General features: G+C 34.0%; 1 protein-coding gene across 1 annotated transcript in view; it reads right to left on the minus strand.

Annotated features, from left to right (window-relative positions):
* Agmo (alkylglycerol monooxygenase) overlaps positions 1-21,463 on the minus strand; it is a 333,523-nt gene that overhangs the window by 186,710 nt on the left and 125,350 nt on the right. Inside the window, exon 5 of the mRNA XM_076863071.2 lies at positions 4,597-4,692. Coding sequence (XP_076719186.2) covers positions 4,597-4,692 — 96 coding nt within the window. The remainder of the gene's footprint in view (positions 1-4,596; positions 4,693-21,463) is intronic.

Raw genomic sequence — 21,463 nt, forward strand, 5'->3', positions numbered from 1 at the left:
AAAGAATCATGTCATCAGCAAATATGATAGTTTGAGTTCTCCTTTTCCTATTCCCATCCCTTTAATTTCTTTCACCTGTCTAATTGCTCTGTCTAGAATTTCAATGATAGGAGTAGTGAAAGAGGCATCCCTGTCTTGTTCCAGTTCTTAGAAGGAATGATTCTATTTTTTCTCCATTTAGAATGATGTTGGCCTTGGGCTTAGCATAGATAGCTTTTACAATGTTGAGGTATGTTCCTACTATCTCTAGTTTTTCCGATATTGTAAACATGAATGGGTGTTGTATTTTTTCAAATGCTTTTTATGCATCTATTTGAATGATCATATGATTTTTATCTTTAAGTCTACTGATGTGATGAATTATATGTATTGATTTCTGTGTGTTGAACCAATCTTGCATCCCTGGGATAAACACCACTTAATCATGGTGCACTATCTTTTTAAGATGTTTTTGTATGTGATTTGCCAGATTTTTATTGAGAATTTTTACATCTTTGTTCATCAGAGATATTGGTCTGAAGTTTTGTTTCCTTGATGTGTCTTTTTCTGGCTTAGGTATCAGGATAATACTAGCTTCATAGAATAAGTTTGGAAGTGTTTCCTCCTACTTCATGAAATAATTTGAGGAGTACTGGTATTAAGTATTCCTTGAAGGTCTTGTAGAACTCAGCTAAGAATCCATTAGGTCCTGGGCTTTTCTTGGTTGGTAGGCTTTTGATGGCATCTTCTATTTCATTGCTTGAAACTGATCTGTTTAAATTGTGTATGTCCTTCTATTTCAGTTTGAAAGAGTATAAGATGTTGCAAGAAGAAAATTCTAGTGGATTTTAAGCAAATTATTTTACAAACTGTATAAATTATTTAAATAAATAATATAATAATTATATTATATTATAAATAATATAACAATTATAAACAATATGATAACTCTGCTATAAATTATAGTAATAAATAAAATAAGGGATTGATATAAAGGAAAACAAATCAATGAAAGAGAGTAAAATGAAAAAAAAATATCCTACAATACATGGTTACTTTCTTTTCAGTAAACACACCAAAGCCATCCAATGAACAAAACTATCTCCAAATAAATGTGTCTGGGGCGAGTGGATATATACATAGAAATAACTAATCTTGTTCCCTACTGTATTCTCTATATAAAGATAATTACAAGTATGTCACAGACCTATAGGTGAATTCCAAGTATATCATAGACCTAAAGGTAAAATTCAAAACTTTAAAGTTTCAAAAAATATTCTAGGAGAATATCTTTCAGAGTTTGACACAGTTAAAATTTCTTAGAAAGAATGTTTTTTAAAAAAAAAAAAAGAAAAAGAAAAAAATTAGAAATTAAAATTTTTCTAAATTCAGTATTTCTGTTCAACAAATTCACAGCTGCTCAGTATCATTATTAAAGAAATAACAAATACAGAGATCACATTTTACCCAAAGTATAATGGGTAAAATTCATATTAATGTCTTACTCTGATTTTATCTCTTAGTGATCCCATTTTCCCCTCCTACAGGAAGAGAAATGGCTACTTTTAAAGGCATTTTATGTATATATGAATATGCAAAATATATAATTTTATGCCTTTTAGCATAAATATTAGCACATAATATACATAACACATACTATATACTTTGATTAATTTGGAATTTTATTCATATCAATATACAGAGATTATTCATTATATTTCTTTTTTTATTTTTTTTTTAGAGAGAGAGAAATTTAATATTTATTTTTTAGTTTTCGGCGGACACAACATCTTTGAGGTGCTGAGGATTGAACCCAGGCCACACGCATGCCAGGGGAGCACACTACCCCTTGAGCCACATCCCCCCGCCCTATTCATTATATTTCTAATATTTGCATAGTGTTACATTTAGGGGTTTCAGTTTAGTATTATAAAAATCATCAAATAATTTGATTCAAATCTTCAATACTAAAGTTTTAAATAATTTTGTTTGTTATAACATTTTTGTACTCAAGTATCATGTGATATATACATGAAAAAAATAGCAAATTTATGATCAAAGGTAGCAGTTAATGTTAGTAATATTACTGCACCGTGTCAAATCAGCTAGCACCCAAATAATGAAAAATATCTAAAACTCTAAAAATGTTGTAGTTACTAAGTGAAAAATATATATTAGATAAAAAGTTTCCTTTATTGAACTCAGCAAATTCATAAGAAGTTACACACACTTTAGATCAATGAACAATCTACAAACAAAATGTCTTCACAAAAATTAAGCAAGAGACTATAATTTAAAGCAAAATGTTTTGTAACTTTCAAAAAACAATATGTGACTAAGAATCTGTTGTGTCTTCATTAAAGTACCCTAACAGTAAACAGAAAATTTCAATGAACTATTCAATTTGCTTAATGACCCATTTTTTTTTCTTCCTATAAACAATCTTTTAAAAACATGATTTAAAATTGTTTTTATTTTTCCTGCCTCTCATCTTAACTGGGTTGATTGAAAGGAAAACCATTTTTCTTCTTCACTTTTAGAAAATCCATACCACCTTAAGACTAGTTTACCCTGAGAGTGAGAACTGATCTTCATGAAGGGAAAGAACTGAGAGTCACTTAGGATAGCCCAGAGTGCATTGGCCAACACTGTCACATCGATAGCCCACACATGTCATGTCTGTGCATGGTCAGCCATATCCAGGATGCCTGATCTTAAACAGTGTGCAAGTAACTCATGGGGGTTAATACTTTTTCCAGTCATAAAGTGGATATTTTCCTACACTGAAGGTTATTGTTTTCAGTCTCCATTTTTATTTCCTAATATGGGTTTTAGCATTATATGAAAAAGTCCGGCAAACACATGTTAAAAATAATTTTTAAAAAACAGTTTAATCTTCTCCTTACTCCAGTTCTTCCAGTTCTGTATTCTATTTACCCAAAGCAGCCACTATGAAAAATATCTTGATTCTAACCCCTGGAGAATTATTCTATTATTTGTAAACAAATGGTGGTATATTATACACAATAAACTAGTGTCATCACACAGTTGTGAAAAAAATCTCAGAAATGTATCCACAGCTAATAACTTGAATTTTGAAGATCCAAACCATCATTTCCATAAAGTGTCTTCATGCCTCTCAGGCCAGTCCAGCTGTTGTAATTACACATGGCAAAGTACTTTCAAAACTAAGAAGTAGAGCACAAGGGAGAGATTCTAAGGCACTGCTTTTGAACTGGAAATGAAGCCACCTGGAGGTTCATTCTGAGCTTAAAAGAAAGAATTTTCACCACTGGCTTTTCCTCACTCCCAGTTACCCACTTCAGGGGATGGAACTAAAATCCTATTCAGGGACATTTCTAAGAGACAGGAAAAAAAATGGAAGTTACTTAGGCACCATTGTTCTGTATTCAGACTAATAGCTGACCAACACATGGCACGACCTGGGGCAGAACTGCTATAAAAGTGTAATTCTCCTTTAACCCCTCCATGTAAATCATCAGAAAGTTTCCCTCCACTGATTTAAACAAATTTGGTCCTTGACCTCTAGAGTCAGAATTGGCCTCAACAACTCTTTCAGATGGTTGTAGTATTGACTGTTTGATGTGTGTCAACGATCATAAAACACAATAGTATTTCATGAGCGATCTTCAAAAAATGCAACATATGTTCAAAGTCAGGGTAACAGTCTCTTTATTCCATGCAAATCAGTAGCATGAAATATTGCAGATTAATGAAATAATGCTCTTTGTTGTATCAAGATTTGGCATCTTATGCAGCTGTGATTTGTGATATTTTTCAACCAATTGCAACACCTGTCAATGTGCTTCCTATCATAACTTCAAAAGGCTTCCAATAAATACCAAATGCTTGAAAGGGTTCTCAAGTGTATAAGTAGGAATTTTTCTGGGTCTGTGATTTTTGATACTTAACAACAAGATCAGTACAATAGTTCATAAACCAAACAGTTGCTTAATGATCTATCTGCAAACATTCAAGTCTGACAATTTGAAATACCCCAGAAGAAACAAAAAATTCTATTTGTTTAATTTTTTAGAAGACAAATAAAGCCTTAACAATATATTGAATGCTTTTAAATAAAACCTAAACTATATAATTAAAATAAGATTTTCCAAAAAAAGTATTTTTCTAATTTGCATAAATATTAATTTTTTCCAAGGAGTTTTCAAGAAGTTTCTACTGATATATCTATAGAGATGTCTCTAGATTTTTTAGTATATGAATATATATAAATATATATCTATATAAAATGTATAAAAATTTATATCTCCAAATTGAAATAAATTTTAACATCTCTTAGTAATGTTTAATAAACTGCAATACAGGAAGATATTGTATTGAATATAGTATTAAAATGTTTTGGTACTTAATAGTTCAAAAATTGTTTTATTTAATCGAGACCAACTGGCCTCATTGCTTCTTATAAACTTTGCAATATATATTCAGAAAAAAAGGAATAAAAATGAACAGATGTTTCTCCTTAAAGAAGGCAGACAAAGATTTTTCTTACACAATAAATCAGCTTCTAGTGGATTTCCAGGACATTACTTCAGGCTATTTAGATATAAAACTTAAGGGGTAAAAAAAAAAAGTTACCTCAGTATGGATCCAAAATTGGTAAAGGAGATTGAACTGAAGATGAACAGCATATACAGAGGGTGGTATGAAGAGGGCCATGGGAGAGTAGAAAATCTTAAAGATAAAAATTTTAAAAAAAATTACATACAGGATTTCTCAACATAGGATTTATCAATGGTTCAATATTCTAAATATACATTTCTTTAGAAAATATACCTTTTTCTATATATTTTCTTATTATATTTTACATTGTAGCATCAATTTTTCACATTGTGATAAAGTTGCAGACAAATAGTAGCTAAATCCACTTACCTTCTATTTTTGCATTTAAGGTTATTTAGTAAAAATGATATATGTTGTGTATATTATTTGCTTAGCCTTGAAAGGCTAGATGTGTTTCCTGCACATAAAGAAATTTCTTATACACATAAAATCTTATCTTATGTAAGTAAAAAAAATTGTAGAAACATGTGCTTTTGTACCTTTGATAACCCCTAAATTCTGTGTTATCTGGCATTTTCAATAATAAAATGAGATACAATAAACAAAAGCGTCTTTGAATAAAGAAAGGATATAATATATTTTTAATTTTAAATTTGTTTTTATGTGGCTGATTAAAGGTATCATAATTTCTAATATTTGGAAGTCATTAAGGTAGGAGGTAATATGTGGTGGCACAGTGGAAACAAATTCTGAAGTCCATATTTCCTAACAGATGGAATGCCTCTGCCTTGGAAAAACAAAATCTTTTGCTTAAACCACAGAACTGCTTAGAATCAACTAAAAAGCGGGATCTACTGTGTCCTCCTAATGACTTTGATCTCCAAGAATGGTTTCATGTTGGTAGAAAACATTTTATTAAATGAAAAAATGAACAACCAAAGAAGAATAAGAAGAATCTTACATTCACTTTACATTTCTGATATGAGAGTCCACATTTCTAAAAGGCTAGATATATTAAAAACATTTCTTCTAAACATTACAACTTGACTTCTAAATTATTTTAAAGCATTTGTTCTCAAATTAGGTAAAAGGCCATTTAAAGGATGTTTAGTAATGATTATGCACTTGAAATTAGATATTTACATAAAATCTTCTAGCTTCTGATTCTAAACCTAAGTCATGAAAAATATGAACTATTGGGCTGGGGTTGTGGTTCAGTAGTAGAACACTTGCCTAGCACACGTGAGGCACTGGGTTGGATCCCCAGAACCACATAAAAACAAAACAAAATAAAATAAAAGCCAGTATTTTCGTCTATAACTAAAACAATACTAAAAAAATCAACTATTATCACAAGCAAGGTCAGTTTAATTATTTATAAATGGGTTCCTGATAAATGGAATAAAGTGGTGAGCAAATAAAGAATATAGGACCCTTACTCACGAGATCAACTTTTAAGCTGTGGTTCCACTGTAGACTCCCTTTTTTATATTCAAAATTTGCTTAAGCTTCTCCAGGACTCAATTTTCTCAGACTAATGGAGTAGTAGAACACCATTTGAAATCTAATTATCCTTGGGGTTCCAAAAGATCTATGTCTCTATGATTTTTATAATATATTATAATAGGTTAATAATAACCATTGTTTACAACACATTTATGGCCTATGACAAAGGGATAATCTGGAAACTACTCTTTAGTATATGAGAAAAATATAAAACAACTTATTTGGGTGCCTAACGAATAGTTCTGTTTTTAAAGATAATAAATGGCAGACTAGTCAGATTAATACTTACAGTTATTTAGTTAATATTATAATTTTTCAAAGTCTGGGGAATAGTTCCATGAAATATTAACAACACTTATGGAAAAAGCAGTTCTACAGTTAAGAGGTAAAATGGTGGATTAAACAGATGAAGTTTCTTTACAAAGAATTTTGAGAGCCTTTACCACACCTGTTAGCCTATGGAATAATTTCTTGATGAATTTCCCAAAGGATTAGATCTCCTAAAAACTCATTTTATGAAACAATATCCTAAACCTTACCAATCAGTAAATATAATGATAAACTGACAAGTGGAAAAATGAGTTCACCAAGCATTAAAAAACAGTCACACTTTTAATAAGTAAGAGTATAGTTTGGCAAATAAGTCACATTAATTGAATGATAATTTTTGTGACTAATATAATGTTACCAAAAAACCCTAATTATACAACCAAGATCATAATTTTTAAGATTCAAAGCAGTTTAGTAAATGCAGACCAATTAGGAGAATTCTCACATATTGTTTTTATGTTATTGTTGTTTGTTCGTTCACTTTTGTGGTCTGGGAATCAAATCCTGTGTCTCTCATGTTCTAAGCAAGGATTCTACCACCAAGGATATCCCCAGCCTACTTATCTTCTTTTCCACCTCCAATCTTAGTACTCCCAAATATCCTAGAGCCTTTAAAACCAATGAAAACTCCATTTCCATCATAAATCCTTGGTTGTACTAACTTGACTAAGAAAATTTTTTCTTCCTCAAACTGAGTTTCAGTAACAGTAACTGGGCCAAGGAACAGTATACTGTTTACCAAATATATTCATTTTTACCATGCACACCTATGGCATTCTGAGGCCAAGGCTCTTTAGCACTATTATACTGTTTTCCCTGAGTTACTCTCTTACCTTAGACAGAAAGCATATATAATAGGGTCATAAACCTGGAATAACCCAGGCAGATCTGTACCTGTGAGGAAAAGATGAGAGTAAGCCTAGAGTGTCCACTGTCTAACAGAAAGTAAGCAGATTTTATCCATTAGGAGTGAAGCAAGCACACCTGAGGTGATATCATGGTGCCAGGAACCACGTGGCCTGTAGGGGGCACTATAAGTATTTCAGCCTTGTTGAAGGTGTTGGAGACAGGGTAGCAAGAGACTGGATTGGGTTCTGGTATTTCCGGGCAGATCCCAAGAAGTCCAGGAACCCTGAAACCATTACAATAATTTGCATGGGCAAATATCCATTGTTCTAAAGAAATTATCCATCACTTTTATTGATTAGGGAGTTTCCAATGTGTCATGACTCACTACAGAAAAAAAAAAAAAAGAATGAAAGAAAAAGAAAAAGAATTTAGGAAGTGACTAAATCAAGAGGGAAGGCTTTTATTACCATTCTAAGTAATGGACATAAGGAAACAGTTAACATTCACCTTGTTGAACATGTACGAAAAAAACAAATATAAAAATATGTTTGGAGCCTATTTCAAAAGCCCAGTAGAAAATGATGTGTTTTTAATCACATCAGCAACTATTTAATCATAGGAGTAGAGGTGATAAAGAGGTATAAGACAATATCCAGATTTCTGGCTTGCAAACCACCAGAATCTAGGTGAGAGGCCTAGAAGTGATTCTCCCTCAGAGTATTCATGGTGAATAGGAGGAATAGCTAATGAAGGTCAGATTGGGGAATGCTGTGTTGAGATATAACCCCAGGAAGCTATGGAGTGAGAAGTTGGAACTGTGAGTGTGGAATCAAATATCAAGGAATCAGAAAGTATCTGGGTTAAGCTTGCTGATGTGGTACCATATAAATATCAATTGTACTCAAACTAATGAAGGTATCCACAGTGAAAAGTTAACAGCCAAATATGCAACTCCATGAGCACTTAGAAATAAGAGAGGGAGCAAATTAGGCTAAAAAAAGGACAGTTATGAAGATGGAAAAGATTACTTGGTGTCATTAGACACAAATGAGAGATTCTTACGATGGAGAGAAGACTCCCAATAAGTGTCTAAATAATAAAAGAATTTTTAAAAATTACACTGGATTTTCAGGTGTGATTAGAAAAGCAGTAGACTTGAAATCCAAACCTCAGTAAGTATAAGAATAACCCATAGGATGTGGGAGATATTACAACAGAGGGAGAGATCATCACTTGCTTATCTTTTCCCTGAGAACAAGAAAGAAGAAACCTAGATATATTCCTAGAATAGAACAATGGATGATGAAGGAAATTTTGTATATTTTGTTCTAAAATATGAGAGACATGAATATATTTATAGCTTGATATGAAAGACACCATTGAGAGGAAAAGAGACAAATGCGCTGGAGGGACTGCAAATTGGTGCAGTCAATATGGAAAGCAGTATGGAGATGTCTTGGAAAATTGGGAATGAAATCATTGTTTGACCCAGCTATCCCTCTCCTTGGTCTATACCCAAAGGACTTTAAAACAGCATACTACAGGGGCACAGCCACATCAATGATTATAGCAGCACAATTTACAATAGTTTACAATAAACTGTGGAACCAACCTAGATGTCCTTCAGTAGATGAATTGATTTTTAAAAATGTGGCATATATACACAGTGGAATATTACTCAGCAATAAAAGAGAATAAAATCATGGTATTTGCAGGTAAATGGATAGAATTAGAGAAGATAATGCTAAGTGAAGTTAGCAAATCCCCAAAAAAACCAATGCCGAATGTTTTCTTTGATAAAAGGAGGGTGAGTCATAGTGGGATAGGGAGCAGGAGACAAACTCTAGATAAGGCAGAGGGATTGGAGGTGAAAGGAGGGAGCATGGGGTTATTAATAATGGTGGAATATGATGATTATTATTATACAAAGTACAGGTATGAAGACATGAATTGGTGTGAATATACTTGGTATACAACCAGAGATATGAAAAAATGTGCTCTATATCTGTAATAAGAATTGTAATGCATTCTGCTATCATAAATAAATAAATAGGTAAAATTGAAAAAAAAAAAAAAGAGTAGCTTATTGGACAAAATCCAAGAGAGGCAACCAGAGTCAGGTCACCAACCTACAAATTAGACTTGCTGAAGAGAGGTGAACATTTTCTCTAAAATGAGAGGTAAGAAAATCATGTTCACTTGTGAATTCCCGAGTCTTAAATGAAGACAGGTGAAAGGAAAGTAGAGCGAGGGAACACTGGAAAAACTCATGCTTCTCTGTGAAGTTTTAAATATGTTCCTCAGGCAGCAGTGGAGAAGAGATGTTGAGGGGGCTGTGAAATTCTAGAAAGGCTTTTCCAAGACATAGAAAAGAAAATAGAACGGTCTCATGTTGAGCAGTCTCATGTTGCTGGCTTGGAAGGCAGTGTGGAGTTGCTGTGTCTGGAAGCCATACGTGGAAGGGTACCAACCTGGCCAGTGCTGGAGGACGTCCCCAGCACTCAGCAGTCTGGGAGTGGGAGGGAAGACTATGGATGGCGCAGTCCTTCGTGCACTGGGGACTTCAAGGCAGATTAACAGAGAATGTAGGACAAGCTTGCCTGGGTCATGGGAATTAAGCATATTAATTTGTCTGAGGCAGGAAGTAGAGCCAGGAGGAGATGACAAACTGGGAGAAAAGGCAGACTTTTAGAGAAGAGAGTCTTTCACAAATACACTGCAAAAAGCAAAATGGTTGAAGTTTAAGGGTATAATTAGTTTGAAAGAAAAAAACAAATTTTTTGAGCTCCAGGATTCTTTGTCTACTTTAAGTAGTGGAATCAACTTTTGTAGTGTCTCTACCTCTGGAATTCTCAATTATTTTTAAAACATTGTTTCACAGGGAAAAAAATTTAAATTTTCCTTCAGACTTGAGACACTGATTGAATAATCAAGTAATAAGTCCCACATTCTTTAATCTATGATTTTTAATGACAAAGAACCAGATTCTTGAATTATAGAGAGTACTGATCTCTATCCTTAGAACATACCTACTTATATTTTACGTGTTTGGAATACTTAGTCATTATCTTAAAGGAACCTAGGCCTCTATTCCTTGACCCATGCCTCTTCTCTTACCTACTTCCTCTTTACACATTCCACCTTCTCATGTGTTATGGCCATAATCATACCACTATGGATTCCATATGTCTTCCCCAAAAGATATGTGATGCCTTAGCATCTAGTAGCTCAGAATGTGGACTTTTATGGAAATAGCATCTTTACAGTAGTAATCAAGTTAAAATGAAGAAACTTGGGTGGATCCCAATCCAGTATGACTGTTGTCTTACAAAAAGGGGAAATGTAAACATGGAGATAGACATACAGGGAGAATATCAGGGGAACATAAAGGTGGGAATCACAGTGATGCATCTACAAGGCAAAGAATGCCACATGCTGCCTGCAGAACACTAGAATCTAGGTGGGAGGCCTGAACTGCTGCTCCCTTACAGTCCTAGGAGAGAACTGGCCCTGCTGACAGCTTGATTTCAGACTTCCAACCTCCAAAACTGTAAGACAATACATTGCTGCTCTAAGCCACCAGTTTTTGGTCCTATGTTCCTGAAGCCCTCAGAGAGTTAACACACATACCACACATGTACTTGCTCCTCATTAAGTTTATCATATTTGTCCATAGTTTTGTGGTTTTGGTTGTGTGTGTGTGTGTGTGTGTCTTTGTGTATCAGGGATTGAATTCAGGGGCACTCAACCACTGAGCCCCATCCCCAGCCCTATTTTGTATTTTATTTAAAGACAGGGTCTCACTGAGTTGCTTAATGCCTCACTGTTCCTAAGGCTGGCTTTGAACTCGCGATCCTCCTGCCTCAGTCTCCAGAACTGCTGGGATTATAGGTGTATGCCACCATGTCCAGCCATAGTTTTGTGTTTCTGTAGATATTGTCCCTCTACCTTTAATGTTTCATTTACAGTACCTATGGCAAAATTTTACCAATCTTACAGATCTGACTAAGCATTATTTCTTCTGTGAAGCTTCCCTGGATCCAGAGCCGTTCTCAGTAGCTTAACAGTTTGTAACCATAGCTATATATTTACCTGATTCCCTCCGAGGAAAGCAATCACCTTGAGAATAAGAATTCATCCTTTATATCCTCAAGTGGGCCATGATACCTGACCCCAGGTCAAGAGTGAATATGAAAAAAAAATGCTACCTCATGTACAACTATTGTTTCATTTTCTTTCCCTACATTGAAAAGATTGCAGATGACTATCAGATTTCTGTAAAGAAAGATAATGATAATTAGAGAATGATAGTATTAGTACTACACTTTAGATGACTTGATAAGCTACAGAATAATTCCATTTTCCTGATGTGTGCTAGATTTGAGGCTCTGAAATTTGTAAAGATTCCAACTATCAAACTTCCTCATTTATTTAGTCCTTTTCGAATGATGGTTGAGGGTGGTAAAGGGATGCCTTCAAGTTCTGGGGCAAGGTATCTCTTTGAGAGAAGATTTGTTTCTTTACTTAATGGAGGCTCAAGGTCTGCTTTCATTTTAAAAAGAAGACTTATGAAAATTTTATCCTTGGTACATTCAAGTACGTTATATCAAAGTTGTTAGTTTTTTTCATATTTATATAATCACATTTGTCTTTGAATAACTCCAACTGCAGCAACTGAAAAACACTTTGTTTATGTAGTTTGGCAGAGAGTGCAATGTAATAAGAAGATCTGAGATTTCACAGAGGTTCCTCTGTATTCTTATATGTAATATAAAAACAATATCATACATGAGAAACATGCTTGATATATTTTGCAGAATTTCCACACTCATTATTTAAGGTGCTATTCAAAATAACCATATGAGAAGTCAGAGCAAATATTAATGGCCCCATTTCATTCATAAAATCATCAACACTCAAATGATTGATTGGCTCAGAGTGGCAAAGCTAGTTAACAACAGGACTAGAGCTGGGATCCAGATTTCTTTATTTCTAGTCAATTTCTCTCTACTATTTTCTAAATGTAATGAAGGTATTTTAAAAATTAGTATCCTCGCCATGGGCGATGATGCAAGCCTGTAATCTCAGCAGCTTGGGAGCCTGAGGCAGGAGGATCACAAGTTCAAAGCCAGAAAGGCTCTAAGCAATTTAGCTAGACCCTGTCTCAAAATTAATAATAATAATAATAATTAATAATAATAAAAATAATAAAAAGACTGATATAATTCAGTGGTAAACACTCCTGGGTTTCATTACTAGTACCAAAAAAAAAATTAGTACCCTCAAAAATAAGTCCACAGAACCAGGCACAGTGGCACATAACTGTCCTCCCAGAGACTTAAGAGGCTGAGGTAAGATAATTGCTAATTCAAGGCCAATCTCAGCAACTTAGTGAGATCCTTTCTCAAAAGCACCAAAACTGGAGACCCATTGAATAGAATAGAAGACAAAGAAACAAACCCACATAAATATAGTTATCTGATTCTGACAGAGGGGCCAAAAACATGTTTTGGAAAAAAGATGGCCTTTTTAACAAATGGTCCTGGGAAAACTGGAAACCCACATGTAGTAGAATGAAATTTAGCCCCTCTCACCCTGCATAAAACTCAACTCAAAGTAGATTGAAGACCTAGGAATCTGACCAGAAACTGCACCTACTAGAAGAAAATGTAGGCCCTACACTCTGACATGCTGGCACAGGAACCCAGTTCCTTGACAAGATTTCTAAAGCATGAGAAATAACATAAAAAAAAAATAAAAATAAAAATGTGGAATGGTATCAAATTAAAAATTTCTGCATAGCAAAGGAAACTAAAAGCATGAAAAGAGAATGGGAGAAAATGTTTGCCATCTGCTCCTCAGAGTATTAATATCCAGAACATAAAATAAAAACTAAAAAACACCAAAAAACCACAATAAATGAGCAAAAAACCTAAACAGACACTTCTAAAAAGAAGAAATGCAAATGATCAACAAGTATTCAACATCTCTAGCAATTAGAGAAATGCAAATAAAAACTACACTGAGATTTCATCAAACTCCAGTCAGAATGGCAATTACCAAGAATACAAGTAATGGTAAATGTTGGTGAGGATGTGAGGAAAAAGGTACACTCCTGCCTTGTTGATGGCACTGCAAATTAGTGCAACCACCCAGAAAGCTGTATGGAGGTTCCTCAAAATAGTAGGAATGGAACCACCATATTACCAAACTATCCCACTTTTGAATAGATATACAAAATATTTAAAGTCAGCATACTATAATGACACAGTCACATCAGTGTCTATAGCAACACAATTCACAATAGCTAAGCCATGGAGCAAACCCAGGTGTCCTTGAACAGATGAATGGTTAAGAAAATGGAGTATTACTCAGCCATTAAGAATGACTATGCCTTTTGATGACAAAGGGATAGAACTGGAGACTGTCATGCTAAGTGAAATAAGCCAGTACCCCAAATTCAAAGGTGGAATATTTTCTCGGATATGTAGAAGCTAATTCAAAATGGGGGGGGGGGGGGCTGTGGCTGTAGCTCAGTGGCATAACACTTGCCTAGCATGTGTGAGGCACTGAGTTTGATCCTTAGCACCATATAAAAGTAAACAAAAAAAAGGTACTCTGTTCATCAACAACTACAAAATTAAAAAAAAAAAAATAATTTGGGGGCGGATTTTAAAGATGAGAGAGGGGAGAAAAATGGGGGTGGGGACTTCATCCAAATAGAGGAAGGATCATTAGAGTAGGTGAAGAGCATTGAGGAGGAAGAAGAAGTAATGGATGGGGGAAGGGAAGAATAGTGGAATGAATCTGACCCAGCTTTCATATACACATGTAAAGATGTGGCATGGTATATTTCTGCTATAGAAACAAAAACGTAAACTATAATTGGGTTGAAGAAGAATTGGTGGAATAGAGGGGGGAAGGAGGAGGCCAGCAGGGTGAGTGCCGGGGACTGAAGAGCAGGCTGGGGTCCATGCTTTCAAGATTAAGTCAAGGTATATCCTGATGTTGTAGCATACCCCAAAAGAACAGAAAGGAGGAGGGGCTGGAACTTAGCCCAGTGAATGACCCTGGGTTTAATCCCCAATACTAAAAAAAGACCATTATATATTTATATACATATTTTCCAACTTACAATAATAAAGCTTTTAATAAAAGTGTTCTTAATTTGATGTTATGTTTCCTTTCTCTTAAAGTGAGTAAGATTTACCTCTCTTAAGGTTACTAATATGTTATAAACATTGTATTCATTCTTATAAAATTAATTTCAATACTAACCTAGAGAACAAAGCAGTTTTACAGATGGAGAGACAAGACAAATCTAAAACATATTCACACTAGTCATTTAAATTAAGTGCATTCATCATTAGTTTACTATACTTTTGAGAAACATAACTCAGGTCTTTGAAGGTACATAGTTGAATATTTCCCACTCAATTCTTATACTGTATATATGAAAAAAATACTTTAAAATATATTTTATTGAAAAAGGTAAATAAGTCATATCTTAAATTCTAATTTTTGGAAAGCATATTAAATAAAAAATTTTAAATGACTGACAAATATTTTCATACCTTGTGCCTTTATCAGTTTCACATTGGCCTTACCTTAGTTAATTTAACAAAATAATTCTGTTGTCATATTTATTTTGACAATTACAAAATTTTTATTCCATTCAATCATGTAGCATACACTTATTGAGCACTGATTGTATAGTAAGCACTTTATGCACACTAAGTGTTCAGTGAAAATAGCAGATTTAGAATCTTTTATATTTATAGGCTATCATGAAAAACAATAATGAAAGGCATTAAGTATGCAAGGGCTTTAACAGACAAAACAAAGACAAAACAATAAGAAAGAGATCTGCTTAAAGCTAGAAGGCATCTCTCTGAAGAGCAAATAGTGAAATAAATCATGAAGAATATACCAATCAGAGGTAAAACGAAGAAAAATTTCCAGGTAGTGGTAACTCATATGCAATGAACTGCCAAGGCATCATGGTATGGTACATTCAGAAAATTGAAAATCTACTTTTAATTCAAGATGGGATGACAATGGAGTTTGTGGAATGACCAGGTTTTGACTATCTTTGCATGTCTTAAGGAATATATTATGTTTGTTCTCAAAACTATAGAGGGCTTTAGTTTGATGAGAATTATGTTCTGAAAAGGTAATGGGGAGTTGTACTGTGGGATTAAGATTGAAAAAATGACCAATTTTTTAGATCAATGGCCAGTTGAAAATAGCACTGTCTGATGAGTTCTTTATGACAGCCTAGGGCTCCCAGGCATCGATGTCTGTTTTGATGGCTTGCTATAATTTTGTTTTCTGGAGTAGATAGATAATCTACATTGACTCTGAATAAGAAAATGTTATATATGTATATGTAGTTGTGCTTCTAGTGACCTATTTATTTTTTTAATGTAGTTAAAACAAAGAGTTGCAAAAGTAACATGGCATTGTTTGTACCCTTCACCTAGCTCTGTTGTTTACACACTGCTCTGCAGTATTTGCCACAACTAAGAAATCAACATTGGTACATTAGTATCAACAAACTCCAAACCATGCTTACATTTCACTGTTTGGTTTAGTTTCCTTCCTTCCTTCCTTCCTTCCTTCCTTCCTTCCTTCCTTCCTTCCTTCCTTCCTTCCTTTTTTCCTTCCTTCCTTCTCCCTAATGTCTTGTTTCAGTTTGAGGATCCCATCCAGGACACAGCACTGATTTAGTCTTTGTATCTTTTACTTCCTCTGATCTTGTGACAACTTCTGAGATGTTCTTCGTGTTTCTTGAACTTTAGAGTTTTAAGGAGTACTGTAGAAGTACTTTGTAGAGTGTCCCTCAACATAGGATCAACACATCTGCTATCATGGTAAGATTGGGATTATGGGTTTTAACAGATAAAACCATAGGGCTGAAGGGCCATTCTATCTTATTCTACCCTGGGCGCATGCTATTGACATGATATTACTACTGATGTTAACTGGGACCTAAGATCATATTTGCCAAGTTTCTTACTCTAAAGTTGCTCCTTTTCCACACTCAGTCCAAACTCAGAGAAGGGAAAGCTAATTAAGCCTCACTTCCTGTAAGGTACAATATTTGCATATAGTATTTGAAATTCTTTTTTTTTTAAATTAGAGATTTATGCATGTACATAGTTGTTGGGTTCATCCCAACAAATTCATACAAACATAGAAATAAATTTTAGCTCATGAATCCCCATTTTCCTTCCCCATTTCCTTCCCACCCCACCCCCAATCTACTAGACTAGTTTTTTGCTCTTCTATTAATTTGCATTTGATTAGTTCCTTATGTTATCTTATTCTTCCCTCCCCCTTTCCTTTATTTTACTCTAGCTTCTGCACATGAGAGAAAATATTTTACCTTTGAGTTTCTGAGTTTGGCTAATTTCACTTAGCATATATTCTCCATTTCTATCCATTTACCAGAAAATGTCATAATTTCATTCTTTTTAATGTCTGAGTAAAACACCGTGTGTGTGCGCACGCGTGTGTGTGTGTGTGTGTGTGTGTGTATGTGTGTTATTAATCACACTCTCTTAATCCATCCACCTATTGATGGGCATTGGGTTGCTTGCATAATTTATCTATTGTGAATTGTACTGCTATAAATATTGATGTGGCTGTATCATTGTAGTATGCTGATTTTAGATCTTTGGGGAAAATACCCAGGAATATGATAGCTGAATCATATGGTGATTCCATCCCTAGTTTTTTGAGGAATCTCCAAACTGTTTTTCCAGAGTGGTTGCCCTCGTCTCCAGTCCCACCAAAAATATTCAAGTGTTCCTTTCTCCCCACAACCTTGCCAATATTTATTGTTGTTTGTATTCTCCATCATTGTCATTCTGACTGGAGGGAGATGAAATCTTACTGCAGTTTTGATTTCATTTCCCTGATGGCTAGAGATGTGGAACGTTTTTTCATGTATTTATTGGCCATTTGTGCTTCTTCTATTGATAACTTTATATTTCTTTTGTCCATTTATTGACTGGGTTATTTGGGTTTTTGTTTGTTTTCAGTTAAATTTTTGTGTTCTTTGTATATTCTCAATATGAATCCCCTATTAGAGGAGTAGCTGGCTAGAGATTTTCTCCCAATCTTTTGACTCTCTCTTCATACTCTTAATAATTTTCCATATCTGTGAAGAAGTTTTTATGCAGTGGCGTCCACTTTGATTCTTGGTTTATTTCCTGTGCTTTGGGTTCTTGTTAAAGAAGGGTGTGACAGCAACTATATGATAGAAAATTGACACTATGTTTTCTTCTAGTAGTTGGAGGGTTTCCCGTCTCATTCCTAAATTTTTAAAACATTTTGATTTGAGGGTCATGCAGGGTGAAACATAGGGGTCTAATTTCATTTTTCTACATATAATTATCCCATTTTCCCAGCACCATTTGGTAAAAACATTATTTTTTCTCCAAGATATATTGTTGGTACCCTTGTCAAATATCAGAAGGGTAGAGGTTGTAGGTTTTTCTCTGTGTCTTCTAATCTATTCTATTGGTCTTAATGTTTATTTTGTTGTCAATACCATGCTGTTTTTGTTACTACAGCTCCATAGTATAATATCAGATCAGGTATTATGATGCCTCAAGCTTCACTTTTCTTGCTTAATATTGCTTTGGCTATTCTGGGTCTCATATTTTTCCAAATGAATTTAAAACTTTTTTTTTCTAATTTTGTGAAGAATGTCATTGGTATTTTGATGGGAACTGCATTAAATCTGAATACTGCTTTGGTATTATGGCCTCTTTTTCTTTTTCTTATATATATATATATATATATATATATATATATATATATATATATATATATATATATATAGCAAGGATTGAACTCAGGGGCACCTGACTACTGAGCCACATCCCCAGCCCTATTTTTGTATATTATTTAGAGTCAGGGTCTCACTGAGTTGCTTAGCACCTCACTTCTACTGGTTTTGGAGTTAGTTTGTTCCTATTTTTCTAAGGCCTTGAGGTGGAACATAAGCTTATTTACTTGAGATCTCTGTATGTTTTAATTGTAGGCACTCAGTGCTATAAAAAAAAATTGTCTACTAGAACTGCTTTTATACTGTCCCAGAAATTTTGACATGCTGTATCTTGGTTCTCATTTGTTTCTAAAAATTTCTTGATTTTGGTTCTCATTAGGACTTTGATCCATTCTTCATTTAAGAGAGTAGCATTCAATCTCTGTGTCTTTATGTGGTTTCTATTCTTTTTCTTGCTGTCGATTTCTAGTTTCATTCCACTCTAATCTGATAGAACACATGGGATTATTATTATTTCTAATATTTTATAAGATTTTCTTTGTACCCTAGAATATGATACATTTTGGAAAAAGTTCCCTGCATAAATGAGAAGAAGGTAAATTTAGCTGTTCTATAGATATCAGTTAGCGCCATTTGATATATGATATTGTTGAGGTGGTAGATAACTTTGTTGATTGTTTGTTTTGAAGGTCTGTCTATTGGTGATAAGGGGGTATAGAAATCCCCCAGGATTATTGTGTTAGGGTCTATGTGGTATTTAATGCCAGGAAATATTTTTTCCATGTAATTAGGTGGGTAGACATTTGGGCATAAATGTTTACTATGGTTATTTTTTGTTGTTGTTGTTGGAATGTTCCCTTTACTAGGATGTAATGGCCTTCTTTGTGTCTACTGACAAATTCTTGCTTGGAATCTACTTAATGAGAATAGCTACTCCTGCTTATTTTCTTGGACCATAAGCCTAGAATATTTTTTGTCATCCTTTTACCTTCAGCTTGTGGGTGTCTTTGCTTATATGATGGATCTCTTGTAGAAAGCATATAGCTGGATTTTGTTTTTTGATCCATTCTGCTAATCTATGTCTTTTAATTGAGGGGTTGAGACCATTAACATTCAGTGTTAGCATGGATATGTGGTTGTGCTTTCCTGTTCTATTGTTTTTTTGCTTTATTTTAGTCTATCGTGATTCTCATTTAGTGGATTATTCTTGTATTGAACAGCCTCAGTTTGTGTGCTTTGGGAACTGTATTTTAGTTTCTTGGTATGAAGTTGTTCTTTGGGTACTCTTTGTAGTGCTCATTTGATGTTCATGGATTCTTTTAATTCATTCTTCTCATTCAATGTTTTTTTTCACCCTTGAATTTGAAGCTGGGTTTTGCTGGGTATAGTAACTTTAGTTGACAGTTGTTTTCTTTTAGGTTTAGAATATCTTATTCCAGGCCCTCCTTGATTTTAGGGTCTGGGCAGAGAAATGAAATGTGAGTCTTTTTGGTTTGTCTCTAAATGTGACCTAAGGTTTCTCTCTTGTAGCTTTTAATATTATTTCCTTCTTTTCTATGTCAGACATTTTGATTATAATGTGCATCATTGACCTTCTCATTTGTTTGGGTCTATTGTGGGTCCTGTAAGTCTACAATATGTGGATATCTATCTCATTCTGATATGGGAGAAGTTTTCTGTAATTATCCCATTGAAAATATGCTTTATACATTTAGTTTATATCTCCATGTTCCCTTCTGTCCCATTGATTCTCACACTTGGTCTTTTTAAGTTTTTCTGGAGTTCTTGTATATTCTGGTCATGTTCTATATTTTTTTCTCTTTATTGCATTCTGTGTATTCGAAATCATATAACCTGGCTTCAGTGGCTGAAGTTCTGTCTCAAAGGTCTGAGGTTCTATTTTCTGTACCATCTAGTCTGTTATTGATGCCTTCAATTGGGCTTGTAATTTGAGTGATTCTATCTTTCATTTCTAGGAGTTCTTCTTGTTTAATTTTCACTATTTTTGTTTCTTTATTAAAATAGTCTCTCATATCCTGTTCTTACTCTCTTAATTACTTTCTTAGATCATCTTTTACTAAACTGAACATTTTGATAATCAATTTTTTTATAATCTTTCTCTGTATTTTTATCTACTTCACTATCACTGGGTTTATGGACTTAGTGGGAAGTAGAATTTATTTGCCTGTTATCTCATGTTTCAGAGGTCTTGGTCTTATGCATCAAGTGAAGCAGTTGCCCTCTTTTGGGGCATGACCTTTTATGTGTATTTATTTTATTTGTTCTGGACCTTCTCTCTGTTTTTGATGTATGAGTAGAGGTCAATGGGTGGGACCTAAGTTTCCTGTCTACTTGTTCCTCCTTGGGTCCTTATTGATGGTTTGGGGCTTTTGTCTCCTCCCTTTTTTGATTAAGAGTACTGTGAGGGAATGTTTAGTTCTACAGCATAATCTCTAACTTGTGAACTTTTAGTGTCTGTCCCTGTAGGTTCTCAGTAACTCACAGAATGGGAGAAAAATAAACAATAGTAAAATGGTTGCAAACAACAAAGAATATTAAACAGTGTTAAAGTAAGCACTCAGAATCTACTATTCAACATTAATTGCCACCAACCAACAGGAATTGTGGGTTCAACAACTGTCAGCAGTCAAAATAATAACCATGAACTAGTTCTGGCTTTAAAGAAAAAAGCATGTGTCCGTTATATAATCCACAGCAGTAATGACTATGTTAGCATTAATAGTGGGGGCAGGGGCATATAAACCATTTAGTTCTGAATAATGGTAAAAATATGGTTAATTGGGGGGAAAGAAATGTGTTAGGAAGTTAGAAAGAACTCACAATTTCAGAAAGTGAACAAAGAGATGCTGAAGAGCAGTAGCAGGTTATGTTTATATAGAAGGAGGGGGAAAAATAGGAAAAGCACAGTATTGGGAGAGAGGGAGAAAGAAAAATAGAATTAGGCTGAAAACAGAATATAAGGTTGAAAGAGAAATAAGAGAAATAAATACATAGAATTAATACAAGTTCTAACTAAGATATACAATCCAATGTTCCTTCATAAGACAATGCTAAAACAAAAAGATAATTACACTAAAAAATGCTAAATATGAGAGAAAACAGGTTAAATAAGTGCATGTATAAATTATCAGGGCCTAAAACTTGTTCTTATCCTTTAACGGTGTGTATATATATATATATATGTATATATATATATATATATATATATATATATATATGAAAAAAGAAAGAAATACAATATCCTGGTGAAAGTAGTCAAAATAATTGACCAGAATGGGGTGGTCAATGTCTATCTTAATATTCTCAATTATTCTTAAGTAAAATACTGATAGAGGAATCAAGGAGTGGGAGATGTCAGCCATTTCTGGTTATTTTATTGATCTCAATTACCAGTAGCAGTGACCTAAGATTGAAGCTGTCTGATATGAGACTCAGTTT

This window comes from Callospermophilus lateralis, chromosome 1 (genome assembly GCF_048772815.1).
Source record: "Callospermophilus lateralis isolate mCalLat2 chromosome 1, mCalLat2.hap1, whole genome shotgun sequence".
NCBI lineage: Eukaryota > Metazoa > Chordata > Mammalia > Rodentia > Sciuridae > Callospermophilus > Callospermophilus lateralis.